At 37.3% G+C, this 14703-nt stretch overlaps 1 protein-coding gene across 1 annotated transcript in view; it reads right to left on the reverse strand.

Annotated features, from left to right (window-relative positions):
* The window catches only part of RunxB (Runt related B), a 147454-nt gene extending 135557 nt beyond the window's left edge, over positions 1 to 11897 (reverse strand). The window contains exon 1 of the mRNA XM_067780610.1: positions 11637 to 11897. Coding sequence (XP_067636711.1) covers positions 11637 to 11897 — 261 coding nt within the window. The remainder of the gene's footprint in view (positions 1 to 11636) is intronic.
* Between the last annotated feature and the right edge of the window lie 2806 nt (positions 11898 to 14703).

Below are 14703 nucleotides of genomic sequence, written 5' to 3' on the forward strand. Positions count from 1 at the left end.
GGTGGGATAGTTTCTTTTACGCTAAGTATCATGACAGGTGACTACATTCATTAACCCATCTATCAATTTCAAATGAACTAAACTTTGATCCTGACTTACAAACTAGGCATGCGATATTATTCACTTTCATAAAGACTGGCATATCGTGTCCTGGTATTTTATCTTCATCCTCTCATGTCTCTGTTGTAGCTCGTCAGGCTTACGTCAAACTTAAGAGCGTGCTTTGTATTGACTTCTTGAATTTTACCGTACGTACCAGAAATTGTGTCATAATGATCGAAATGCAAGGCGACATAATCTCCGAATAGGTTTTAGGCCAAGCTTCTCTTCCAATTTGCATCGTACTCTCTTCAATTTTCCCAACAAAAGCTGATCACGAGGGCTTTCCTCCAATATTTTTCAGGCTACTTAACTCAATCATATCTACTCCCATCGCTAAATTATTCAATAAGTGCTTAAGTAAAGGTATCTTTTTAGACTCTTGGAAGCTTTGCACAATATTGCCAGTCTACAAATCGGGTAACCGAAATGACGTATCTAACTATAGACCCATTGTGAAACAAAGTAATTTTGCAAAAATCTTCGATCACGTGGTCAAAGCTAAACTGTACGATCACGTTCAATCATATATATCTATACATCAACACGGATTTGTCCCCTCGAGATCAACTTGCTCAAATCTGGTCTTAATTACAAACAAAATAGTTAACGCCTTCGAGAGCCAAGCACAGTTAGATGTAGTTTACACTGACTTTTCTAAGGCATTCGACAAGGTAGACCACTCCATTCTCTTGGAAAAACTCAAAGCATTCGGCATTAACGGAAACCTTCTAGATTTTTTTGTCAAGTTTTCTTATGGGACGAAAACTTTTCGTCCAAATGGAATCCGCTAGATCTCAAACTTACATACATGCTTGGTCAGGTATCCTCCAAGGTACACATCTTGGGCCTCTCCTCTTTTTACTATTTATTAATGACCTTCCTGATCAATTCTCAACTGCGGATTGTCTTATGTTTGCGGATGATGTTAAATTATTCCTAAAAATTCAAAATACAATTGACTGTTCTAGTCTTCAGTCTGATCTAAATAATCTTTCTAATTGGTGTATATTAAATCATCTCCATCTAAATGTTAGTAAATGTTGCGTCATCACGTTTGCTAAAAAGTCTAAGACAGTGACTTGCGACTATGTACTAAATGGACAAAAATTGTGCCGTAAAGATACTATTAAGGATCTAGGGGTTATTTTCGACTCTAGGTTGACCTTTTCCAACCATGTAAACCATGTGGTGTCGAAGTCATTTTCTATGATTGGTTTTATACGCAGAAACACTGTGGATTTTGTTGACCCACTTACTCTCAAAGCGCTGTACATATCTTTAGTGCGTAGTCAATTGGACTATTGCTGTATAATTTGGAACCCTTACTATCAAAATCTTACTTCTATAATTGAAAAGGTGCAAAGGGTGTTCACTAGAATGGCTTTGCGTCCTCTGTAGTGGCCTGATGGGCTTCCAAACTATATTGGCAGACGCAATTTGCTAGGTCTACAAAGTTTGGAAGAGAGAAGGTCTTATTTTTCTATTATTTTTGTGTATAATGTGATGAATTCTAGAATCAACTGTGAACTCATTTCTAATTTAATACATGTTCACTCATCAAGTCTTAATTTAAGGACAACTCGTTTATTCGATGTAACTTTTCATGCAACCAACTATGGTTTCAATGAGCCACTCACAAGATGCGTTCGAATATGCAATTCGTATGCTAAAAATTTGAATTTCAGTTTAGAGATAATTAGCTTTAAGACTAGTCTCTTTATACTTTTTAATTAATGAGTTTGTTAGAACTATTCGGTAGACAATAATAAATAAATAAATAAATTGGTGGGACGGGCCTACATGTTTTACGCCGACTCCGAACGGCATATGTAAGGCCAATAAGTTATCACTTAGAAGCTTTTCATAGCAGAAATATATCCCGCTTGTAAAAACTTTTTTCAAATTGAAAAAACTAGTTTCTATATTTTATATGTTCTTTTGCCCGGGACTTGAACCCTGGATCTTGGGTGTGGTAGAGGCAGCACGCGGCCACCAGCAAACTGCTAAACCAATTTAAATATGATAAGTAATAAAAGCAGTAATTTAATTTCACCGCCTATGTTTAACGGTGAAGGTTCCAGGGATCGGTTTGCAAGCTTATTTTGACGGGAGCTCATAAAAATGCAATTGCATATTTCAGAGGGATAATAACGCACTCGAAAAAATAAAACAATGCTTTTGGTTCATAGAAGTCACTTTTTCTCTTTGATAGTTTACTATAATGTTCTACAACTTTGTGGCCCTACAGATGTGAGATCATAAGGAAGATCCTGGGTTTGAAGATTTTTTGTTTGGCATATAGAAAGCCTAAGTAAAAAAGAAACTGGGCTATAAGACAAAATGTGTTCATAATCAACCACCTAAAATTTACCTAATGAAATAACGAATTCTAAATTATTAATTGCACCTCCTTTGGTGTTGTATTTAAGAATGGCTCCATATTTTTACATAAAACTGCGTATGGTGCCAGTGGTCGGCGGTTGCCCGCCACCGCTCTTCGGGAAATCTTACAAGTCGCCAGTGATGGCACTGTCCAGTAACGCTTTAATTGATCTGTTATTATGTGCAGGATTACCCGTTCAATGGCAGGTGAACGGAGCGGGCTCTCCATTCGATTGTAAATTAATCAAAGCTTTTGTGATATAGGTTAGGTGATTTCCACTATTTTGATTTCAAATTTTTTTAATTTTGACTTTATGCCAAACAGGGCAGATTTCTGTATGCCGGTAACTCTTCTTGTGCTAGCTTCAACACCTTCATTCACTCATGGAAGTGGAATGGCAAACTTTTTTGTTCACGAATACTTCGAAGTTGGGAGTAAATTTCAGTTTGAGTTTTCTGCGAGGAGCTCAATATTAAACGCAATAAAAGCTGCGCGACCACCGTAGATGCTTTCAAACTGAAGACACAGCAATTAAGCATGAGAAGGTTGGGATGCGTCCAGTTCGAATTTACCATTTAATCAGATACCCCATCAGCAATTAAAATGCTGCGCTCAACAGTGTTATGATCGAAAATTGTTTGGGAACGCCTAACCTCGCTTTGATTGTATTAATATATTTATTTGGAGATTTGTTTTCCGGGATATGGCAATGAAACGAATGAGTGCTTGTGACCAGAAGTGACGAGCATTAGAGTAGTCGTGGCTCCTCTGGCCATTTATTATCGCTGTTATACAGATTGACCTCGGGTAAACTAATCAAAGGCTGCGTTGACGCTTTTACATGATAGCGACATTCCACGTGCCGAAATTGTATGGCTGAAGGTTTGCTGAGCTCGCTGTTTTAACTATGTAACGAGGTGGAGTAATCACTCTACTTCATACTTAACTGCCCTTTTTTCTAGAGAGAACTTCAGCCCGGATTTACTATGATTTCCCGAGAACTTGTCAAAAGTCGAGATCAGCTTAAGTCGTATACGACCAATCTCTGAGTAGTAAAAGCTGATGTGACTGGGATTATATGCAAATTCTTATAGTCCAAGTCCACTCAAACTATCACAATGCCTGACTCATTCTAACACTTGTGAAATGTGTATATATGTACTCACTTTTAGGGTGTGAGTTAGTTGAAACCAAAGTATATTTAACAAAGTGTGATTGAATTTGACAGTTCTCTCATAAAGAACCGGACTATAATGTCAAAAAGAAAAAATACCTTAACCCTTTCAGAAAAATTTTTAAATTTAAAACTTGTGAACGATAGCTTTTATTTTTAAATAAAATACCATAATTTGTGATAAGAACAGGCTAAGAACAGTAGGGTACATGAACACTTATAATATTACGCAGCTTACAAGACCATGTTGTTGTTGTTGTAGCGATAAGTATACTCCCCGAAGGTTTTGGTACAAGCCCGACCATCCCGGAACAATTTAATATAACAACATTGAACCTTCTAGGCAATCCCGCTACCCCCCTCTAGTTCCATGGAAAACTTGGGGTCGCCATAGCCTCTCCAGCTAAATATTTTTATAATACTTTCATGTTTGTAACAGAATTCTCCTCGAATATGTGAGGTTAACAATTGGGTTGTGGAAGCTGTAAGGCTGTAGAGATTTTTATTGCGCTTATTATTCCCTTGAATCCTCTCACAATTCCATTTAGTTCATAGAGGGTAGTGGTATGAAAAGGAGCACAAGTTATGAAGATTGCGGTGCGTGTTTCAACAGCGAGGATTTCAAAGTAGTCAGCTTTTTTCAAAACGCCGCCTTGTGAACAAAGACGGAAGCGATTGGAAGAAAGCTATGGAGTTGTATTAACAAATTCATCTCGCCTTCCGAAAATAATTTTAAGGAAACTGATTTTATCAGCTGTCCGTCAGGTTGGAGTATAGACAAATTTGCTCGGTTGTATACAGGAGCTTTTCCCATTCCAATTGAACCGAGCCCTTCAAGTTGAACACAAATAAGCTAAATACCATAGTCCCTTACAAGATAATCATATTCAACTGTCACTCACAATTTGTTAAATTCACTTTGGTTGAAACATTCCGTCTTTAAAAATGTTTACCCTCCATCGACCTCATAATATTTGTTTTTTTGGGAAAGGGCAAATATTTGTTAGTGGAACATTTGTAATAATTGTGTATATAACAAAACCCCACTAAGCCAATCCCAAAATACATAATGAAGATACGGCCAAATCTCGATCATAAAAAATTCCGACAAGCCAAGGTCAAAGAAATACCAATTCCTGTTTTACTTTGAAAAATTATTATAGAAAACTAGCAGGTTACCCGGCATTGCTCGAGTTGGGCAGATACTAGTCTAAATAATGTGTATTGTAACACATTCCTTCCCGTTACTCAAAGTCAAGCAATCAGTATATAAGATTTTATTGATCTTCTTCAAAATGTATCTTCCAATTTTTCTCATTCTTACCCTTTATAATTTCCTTATCTCTCCCTCTTCTTTTTTTGCACCCTCTACCTCTCTCCTTGTTTTTTCTTAGATCCCTCATTCTTCTAATTTATCATTCTTTGCTTTATTTTTCAAATTTTATTTTTTCACACACAATTCATAATCAAAATCTCATAACTTAATCAAAATATTTTAGCTGCACAATTTTTGTCTATCATCATATTCGCATATAGACAGTTATTTTTACAATAAAAAAAAAATAAATAAATGTAAGGCGCGATAACCTCCGAAGAGATCTAAGGCCGAGCTTCTCTTCCAATTTGCCTCGTGCTCCTCTTGATTTTTCCCTACAAATTGGCCGGACGGGACCTACATGTTTTATGCCGACTCCGAACGGCATCTGCAAGGCAGATGAGTTTTCACTGAGAGCTTTTCACGGCAGAAATACAATCGGAGCGCTTGCCAGACACTGCCGAGGGGCGACCCCGCTTAGAAAAATTTTCTTCTAATTGAAAAATCTTATTTCTAAATTTTTGATGTTGCTTTGCCCCGGAGTTGAACCCAGGGCATACGGTGTGATAGGCGGAGCACGCTACCATCACACCACGGTGGCCGCCATTTTTACAATGGAATGCTTAAATTTAATAAAAACTTTTAAATCACTCAATGCAATCGCTTTAACGTTTGTGAATTCAATGCTATGACCAAACAAAAGTTCTGCACTTAAATGCGTACATGGCGTATGAGTAACTTTTACTTACATACAAAATTTAAAAAAAATGTATTTAAAATTTTTAGTTCTGAAATATGTAAAGCCTTCGCCTTGATCGAAGGAACCTATAGCCAAACTTTGGTGATGATTGAAGGGTGGGGAATACGCTTCCATAGGGAACACAAACACACACAGAATTTGAATTTTATATATGGGGTATTCCATCCCATTTCGACCAGTTTTGAACCCGACCCCTTTAGAATTGGCTGACAGTTTTTCTTCTCTTTCTAGCTTACGAAAGACGTTTTTCAGAATTTCTTCATTCAACTCAAAAAAGTTATGATTTTTAAAAAAAACACCGTTTTTGTTTTCAAAATGCTATAACTTTTTAAAAAATTGACCGTTTGGGATCTTTTTTTTTTAATTTGTTTTCAAATGTACTTTTCGGAAAAAATACAAAAAAATGTTTAAAGTTTTTTTTTGTAATTTTTCAGTTTTTCGAGATTTTTCGAATTTCGCCATTTTTTTTTTTCTCATAAAAAACTTCAATCAATTCTGCAATCATCCCCACTAATCCCGGAGTGGGCCGATTATTTTTATTTTTTTTTTTTATTTAATTGAAAAAAAACTTTAAACATTTTTTTGTATTTTCTCGGATAAGTACATTTAAAAACAAATTTAAAAAAAAAAAGATCCCAAACGGTCAATTTTTGAAAAAGTTATAGCATTTTGAAAAAAACACCGTTTTTTTTTTTAATTCATTACATATTTTGAGTTGGACACCGTTTTTGTTTTCAAAATGCTATAACTTTTCCAAAAATTGACCTCTAGAGATTTTAGTTGTTATACTCAGTTGAGCAGAGCTCACAGAGTATATTAAGTTTGATTGGATACCGGTTGGTTGTACATATATAAAGGAATCGAGATAGATATAGACTTCCATATATCAAAATAATCAGGATCGAAAAAAAATTTGATTGAGCCATGTCCGTCCGTCCGTCCGTCCGTCCGTCCGTCCGTTAACACGATAACTTGAGTAAATTTTGAGGTATCTTGATGAAATTTGGTACGTAGATTCCTGGGCACTCATCTCAGATCGCTATTTAAAATGAACGATATCGGACTATAACCACGCCCATTTTTTCGATATCGAAAATTTCGAATTTTAAATTCAAATTTTAACAAAAAATTTAATATCCTTACTGTATATAAGTATATTAAGTCAGAATTCAACTCCAGTAATGATATGATGCAACAAAATACGAAAATAAAAGAAAATTTCAAAATGGGCGTGGCTCCGCCCATTTTCATTTAGTTTGTCTAGAATACTTTTAATGCCATAAGTCGAACAAAAATTTACCAATCCTTCTTAAATTTGGTAGAGGCATAGACCCTATGACGGTAACTGTTTTCTGTGAAAATGGGCGAAATCGGTGCAAGACACGCCCAGTTTTTATACACACTCCACCGTCTGGCCTTCCTCTCGGCCGTTAACACAATAACTTGAGCAAAAACCGATATATCTTTACTAAACGTAGTCCACGCACTTATCTGAACTCACTTTATATTGGTATAAAAAATGGCCGAAATCCGACCATAACCACGCCCACTTTATCGATATCGAAAATTACGAAAAATGAAAAAAATGCCATAATTCTATACCAAACACGAAAAAAGGGATGAAACATGGTAATTGGATTGGTTTATTGACGCAAAATATAACTTTGGAAAAAACTTTGTAAAATGGGTATGACACCTACCATATTAGGTAGAAGAAAATGAAAAAGTTCTAAAAGGCGAAATCAACAGCGTTTGAAATCTGGGCAGTTATACTGTTAGTGGTATTGCATATATAAATAAATTAGCAGTACCCGACAGATGATTTTCTGGATCACCTGGTCCACATTTTGGTCGATATCGCGAAAACGCCTTCACATATACTTCTAAGGACCACTCGCTTTTAAAACCCTTATTAATACCTTTAATTTGATATCCATATCGTACAAACACATTCTAGAGTCAGTCCTGGCCCACCCTAATGGCGAAATCTCGAAAAGGTGTCCACCTATAGACCTAATGCCCACTCCCTCTTAAAATGCTCAGTAACACCCTTCCTTTGATACCCATATCGTACAAACATTCTAGAGTCACCCCTGGCCCACCCTAGTGGCGATATCTCGAAAAGGCGTCCACTTATAGACCTAATGCCCACTCCCTCTTAAAATGCTCAGTAACACCCTTCGTTTGATACCCATATCGTACAAACATTCTAGAGTCACCCCTGGCCCACCCTAATGGCGATATCTCGAAAAGGCGTCCACCTATAGACCTAATGCCCACTCCCTCTTAAAGTGCTCAGTAACACCTTTCGTTTGATACCCATATCGTACAAACACATTCTAGAGTCACCCCTGGCCCACCCTAATGGCGATATCTCGAAAAGGCGTCCACCTATAGACCTAATGCCCACTCCCTCTTAAAATGCTCAGTAACACCTTTCGTTTGATACCCATATCGTACAAAGATTCTAGAGTCACCCTTGGTCCACCTTTATGCCGATATCTCGAAAAGGCGTCCACCTATAGAACTAAGGATTACTCCCTTTTAAAATACTCATTACCACCTTTCATTTGATACCCATATCGTACAAACACATTATAGAGTCACCCTGGCCCACCCTAATGGCGATATCTCGAAAAGGCGTCCACTTATAGACCTAATGCCCACTCCCTCTTAAAATGCTCAGTAACACCCTTCGTTTGATACCCATATCGTACAAACATTCTAGAGTCACCCCTGGCCCACCCTAATGGCGATATCTCGAAAAGGCGTCCACCTATAGACCTAATGCCCACACCCTCTTAAAGTGCTCAGTAACACCCTTCGTTTGATACCCATATCGTACAAACACATTCTAGAGTCACCCTGGCCCACCCTAATGGCGATATCTCGAAAAGGCGTCCACTTATAGACCTAATGCCCACTCCCTCTTAAAATGCTCAGTAACACCCTTCGTTTGATACCCATATCGTACAAACATTCTAGAGTCACCCCTGGCCCACCCTAATGGCGATATTTCGAAAAGGCGTCCACCTATAGACCTAATGCCAACTCCCTTTTAAAATGCTCAGTAACACCTTTCGTTTGATACCCATATCGTGCAAACATTCTAGAGTCACCCTAATGGCGACATCTCGAAAAGGCGTCCACCTATAGACCTAATGCCCACTCCCTCTTAAAATGCTCAGTAACACCTTTCATTTGATTCCCATATCGTACAAACACATTCTAGTGTCGCCCCTGGTTCACCTTTATGGCGATATCTCGAAACGGTGTCCACCTATGGAACTAAGGATCACTCCCTTTGAAAATACTCATTAACACCTTTCATTTGATACCCATATCGTACAAACATATTCTAGAGTCACCCCTGGTCCACCTTTATGGCGATTTCGCGAAAAGGCGTTCACCTATAGAACTAAAGCCCATTCCCTTTTAAAATACTCATTACCACCTTTCATTTGATACCCATATCGTACAAACACATTCTAGAGTCACCCCTGGCCCACCTTAATGGCGATATCTCGAAAAGGCGTCCACCGATAGACCTAAGGCCCGCTCCCTCTTAAAATGCTCAGTAACACCTTTCATTTGATTCCCATATCGTACAAACACATTCTAGTGTCGCCCCTGGTTCACCTTTATGGCGATATCTCGAAACGGTGTCCACCTATGGAACTAAGGATCACTCCCTTTGAAAATACTCATTAACACCTTTCATTTGATACCCATATCGTACAAACATATTCTTGAGTCAGCCCTGGTCCACTTTTATGGCGACATCCCTAAATGGCGTCCATCCATAGATCTATGGCCTACTCTCTCTTAAATACTCTTTAATACCTTCCATTTGATACACATGTCATACAACCACATTCCAGGGTTACCCTAGGTTCATTTTCCTACATGGTGATTTTCCTTATTTTGTCTCCATAGCTCTCAACTCAGTATGTAATGTTCGGTCACACCCGAACTTAGCCTTCCTTACTTGTTTTTTTTTAATTTGTTTTTAAATGTACTTTTCGGAAAAAATACAAACAAATTTTTAAAGTTTTTTTTTTTCAATTAAATAAAAAAAAAAATAATAATAATCGGCCCATTCCGGGATTAGTGGGGATGATTGCAGAATTGATTAAAGTTTTTTATGAGAAAAAAAAATGGCGAAATTCGAAAAATCTCGAAAAACTGAAAACTTGCAAAAAAAAACTTTAAAAATTTTTTTGTATTTTTTCCGAAAAGTACATTTAAAAACAAATTTAAAAAAAAGATCCCAAACGGTCAATTTTTTAAAAAGTTATAGCATTTTGAAAACAAAAACGGTGTTCTTTTTTAAAATTCATAACTTTTTTTTGAGTTGGATGAAAAAATTTGAAAAAATTCTGAAAAACGTCTTTCGTAAGCTAGAAAAAGAAGAAAAACTTTCAGCCAATTCTAAAGGGGACGGGTTCAAAATTGTCGAAATGGGATGGAATACCCCATATATAGATTTTTTTCGGTTGTCTTTTGATAGGGAGGTATCAGGAACATGAACCAATAAACAGATCCCGTATTAAAAAATGAGAGAGCAAAAAATCATAGTTAGCCGTGAAATAAATTTTCTCGGCGTGACGTCACGCTTTTGACAACATGTTTCATTACTGACGCAGTGTTCAGAGTTTATTCCAATCGGAGTATTTTGCTCCGCTCTTACCTCCTAATACATTTTTTTATCTCAAAGGTTTATTTGGGTCCAGTTGAAAACTAAATAGTATTACTACCTAATATCTTTTGGTTGATTGGGGTGTTAATTGGAGCATTAATTGGTCATCCTACACGTTTTAGGCCGAATCCATTTGCATCTGAAAAGGCAGATAACTTTTTTTGCTAAGAAACATTTTATGGCAAAAACACAATCGAAGGGTTTGCCAAGCCACCAAATCAATTTGATGTTAGTTGTTCGCCCGCTTTCAAAAAGGAAGAAAAAATATACTCCGAAAATTCAATCATTACTCCGGCGTAGTCGTTTGCTCAGGTAACAGTTTTAAATACTCCGAACACTGGTAGCTAAATATGAGAGAAATGTAATAAATCGAAAAGCTTCAAAAGCGCTACGTCATCAAACTTTTTTTTCAAATTCGATTACAAATACAACAATTCCGGAATGCGCGATCTTGGCTCATTCGATTATGTATCAGGAGTTTACTTGTCAGGATACTGTACGCTTTTGATTTTGTGATGTTTCTCTTTTGGCCTGTCTAGATAAAGCCTTGTCGGAATTGTGTGATTTGTGTATTGTCGGAATTATGAGATGCACCCGTTATATATTGCTGTCTTTCAGTGAGTTTTACAGCTCCGGCTCACGCTCAATTCTCACGGGAATGCTCTGGATCATTGAGAGACTTGAGAAGCAGATGTCGTGAAATTTTCACACACGTGAAATGTTAGAGGCAGATGTCGCCGCTGTTTTTCGTTTAACTCATACGGCGAAAGGCTAAGCAGCGACATCTATTTTTGAAAAAGTAGGTATATTAAAGACCGCATTGCCAACATAAAAAGAAGTAATTAACAAATTATCTGGCTCACAAATTGAACCAGACTTCTATCTGGATTTATCTGGCTCAAATCGTCGTTGTTGCATTTACATGCAAAATTATTTATCTGGCTCAAAATTTTGCCACCGGATGATAGCTTATGTAAGAGATTTATGATTTTTGCATTGGATTGACGCATCATTAGGGCCAGTTCAGTACACCATAAAAATAAATGTGATACTTATGACCAAAATGGTGGGCGACCCACTGTTCTTGTTAAGCACTAGAGCCCCTTCACTACTATGACTTCCAGATCTCGCTTAGCTTTCTTCTGGTTTCACTGTGGCACGGTATTATTCAATAATTTTCACAACACTATCCTTTATACTTACCACATGCGGAGAGCCGGTCTTAACCAACTCCGCTGGATGTTCGGCCAGTAACACATCAACAGTTCGTTCAAAAAGGTTCTCAGGTGTTAAATATGGACTTGTGTCTACTACCTTTTTACTATTATTACTAGCATTATTGTTGTTATTTTGATGATTTGTTGTATTTGCACTAGCATTACGCTTTGATGCTGCACCACCACTCGAAGGTGGCGACTGTTGATGATGATTTGTTGTTGAGCTCACTTCACTTGAGATGTGCATTTTCGCCAAATAAACAAATACAAATTTGCTTTAACGCTTTAAATTCAAACTTTTTTTTCGAAAATGCATGCATTCACTTTCTGATATTATTTTTTTTATTTTTGCATTGCACTTTTGCACATAATCAGTTGAAGTTTCATAAATTTGGTTTCCTATTTTCTGTAAATTTTTTTATTATTTATAATATGTTATTGTTGTAGCAAATGTGAAAGAATGTATCAATTCAACGATTGGCACGAATAAACTTTGAACTTTAATTTGTCAAATGAGGCGAATTTCCGCACTTCATTTGCATACCGATTACGAGGGTTATGCTTATGTTTGTATTGTGTATGTGTGATCTTCACATGTGTGAATGTATGTATGTATGAACGTAAGTAAACGGCGGCAAGTCATGTGTGGTATTGTAAATACTCTTTGAAGTATGTGGCCACAGCTATCAGAAAGTGCGAAGTGAATAAAAGAGGAACCTGTTGAATGGTGAACTTGTAAAGCGGAAACGGAAGTGAACTTTCGACATTTTCAAATGCTCCAAAAGGAACAAAATTCAATTGGTAGTGGAATATACGTAGGACGGTAAATATGTCGCTTTCAAAGGATTACTTATGCGTTTTTCAATGTTTTTAGTTTTTTTGATATTCCACATTTTTATACCCAGTAGCACTATCACTCAAAGCCTTTAAGTACAGCAGCGAATAAGACATAGCAGTTGCAATTTTTTATCTCATTTCGCTGATAAAACTCTTTTTTTTTTTGATATTTTAAGAGAATACTTTTATTAAATTTGTTACTGAAACTATGCAAGGCAATCTCGAAAAAAATTTCGAAAAAAAATCGAAAGTTCGAAAAAATTTTACAAAATTTTCGAACTTTTTATTTGCAGTTTTCCGAGCCTTTTTGAATATGAGATAACCCAATCTAGAAGAACTGTAGAAATCCATTGACTTCCTATCAAAGACGCTTACGTATAACAGAGCTTGCCCCCTTAGAAGATTCAAACGAAAAACAAAGCCGGCATGTTGGGGCAAGGAGCTAAGTCTTCGGGGAAGAAAGGTAAATGAAATGTTTAAGCTGGCAAAGTTTGCGGAAATCTAAGCGTGTAAGGATGTGTATAGGATTTGTTAAGCATATACAAGCGTCAAAATTTCTAGGACGAAGAGAGCCTCATGACAAAAGTCTCTATGCGGACATCGTGTGCTCCAGCGAAGTAGCGTGGTTGAGGAAAGTCCTAGCAATTGGAAATATAGTCCCAAGGCTATTAAAAAAAAAGAACGGGAAATAGTCACTTAGTAGCGAAGAGTCCATTGATACACTTTTCGATACACATTTCCCAAAGGAAGATTATGCAGAAGGGCCAGCAGGCAGCACTTACACATCGATCACGGAGCCGATAGTGGCGGGCTTGGTAACCGAAAGCAAGATTGAGTGAGCGGTGAAGTCTTTCTCTAAGTTTAAATCGCCGACCCCAAATGGCATATTTCCTGACATGCTTCAAATATCGAGTAGAGCGAATGTGGAATGCCTTAATATAATATTCGATGGGTGCATATGACTATATCATCTACACCGCTCTTGGGAAACTTTTTGTTTAGTTTTCCTCCCAAAGACATAGGTCCATGAGCTTAACATCATTTATGCTAAAGACTTTTGAGAAGCTGCTGGATGTGTATATAAAGTACAACATGGATGGATAATTTATCTCCACAGTACAATATCAAAGGTAAGTCGGTAAACACGACACTACATAGGGTAGTTATAAACATTGAGAAAGCTTTGAAATAGGAGACATTGCCGGGAATTTCAACAATCTCTCTAATCGAAGGATCATGGATGGTCTTAAATACATTAAAGTACATTCAGCGTCTTTTAACAATTAGCTCTTTGATTGATCGGTCGCTTCGGGATGTATGTATATGCCTGGGCTTCAAATGTCGGGTTGACCGATAAAGTAAGGAAGAGGGTCTGCTATATACTGTGCTGATCCGTTGCCAGATCACTGTAGTATTGTTTAGGCGGAAGTAGTAGCCGTAACCAAAGCAGTAGAAACACTGGAAGAAAACATCTTAAACCACGGCCGGTTTAAAGCAAAAATCTCATAAAGCACATCTCATATCACAACACCTAAAAGTGCGTTAGAGTGTAAGAAATCCCTGGAAAGAGTCGGGATAAGGAGAAGCACGCATTTATATAAGGTCCTAGGACATATGTGAATATATACAAATTAAAAATTTTCATCGTGTCCTCTTTAGTTTTTCCTACAAATTGGCGTGGCGGGACCTCCATATTTTACGCCAACTCAGAATGACATCTGCAAACCAAATCAGTTTTCATGGCAGAAATACATTAAGAGTGTTAGAGTGTTTGCCAAATCCTCGAAACGGCTCGAGTGATTCTCATGAAATTTTGTGAGCATATTGAGTAGGCTTGAGAATCGGATCCTATCTATTTTTGTACCCCCAAAATGGGCCACCACTTCATTTTTTTAAGACAAAGTTTTTTGTTTTTACTTTTTTATGAAAAAGCATTCAAAAATAAATACAACCCTCTGGAGCTGGGACTGGGACTGGGAATAAGAGATGGAGAAGGATAAAAATAACTAGAGAAAACCCAAACGAGGAAAGGAAAAAGGGACTGGGAAAGCGATAGAGTTAGACGAAGATAGGGAAAAAGGGATAGATGGCGCGTGGGAGTGAGAAGGAGAGGGAGCTTGAGTAAAAAAGGGGTGGAAAAGACGGAGAGGGAGAAAGAGATGCAGCCAGAGGAGTGAGTAAAAGCACAAAGAAAAGGGGGAGAGAGCGGAATAGAA

Source organism: Eurosta solidaginis, chromosome 4 (genome assembly GCF_040869045.1).
Source record: "Eurosta solidaginis isolate ZX-2024a chromosome 4, ASM4086904v1, whole genome shotgun sequence".
NCBI lineage: Eukaryota > Metazoa > Arthropoda > Insecta > Diptera > Tephritidae > Eurosta > Eurosta solidaginis.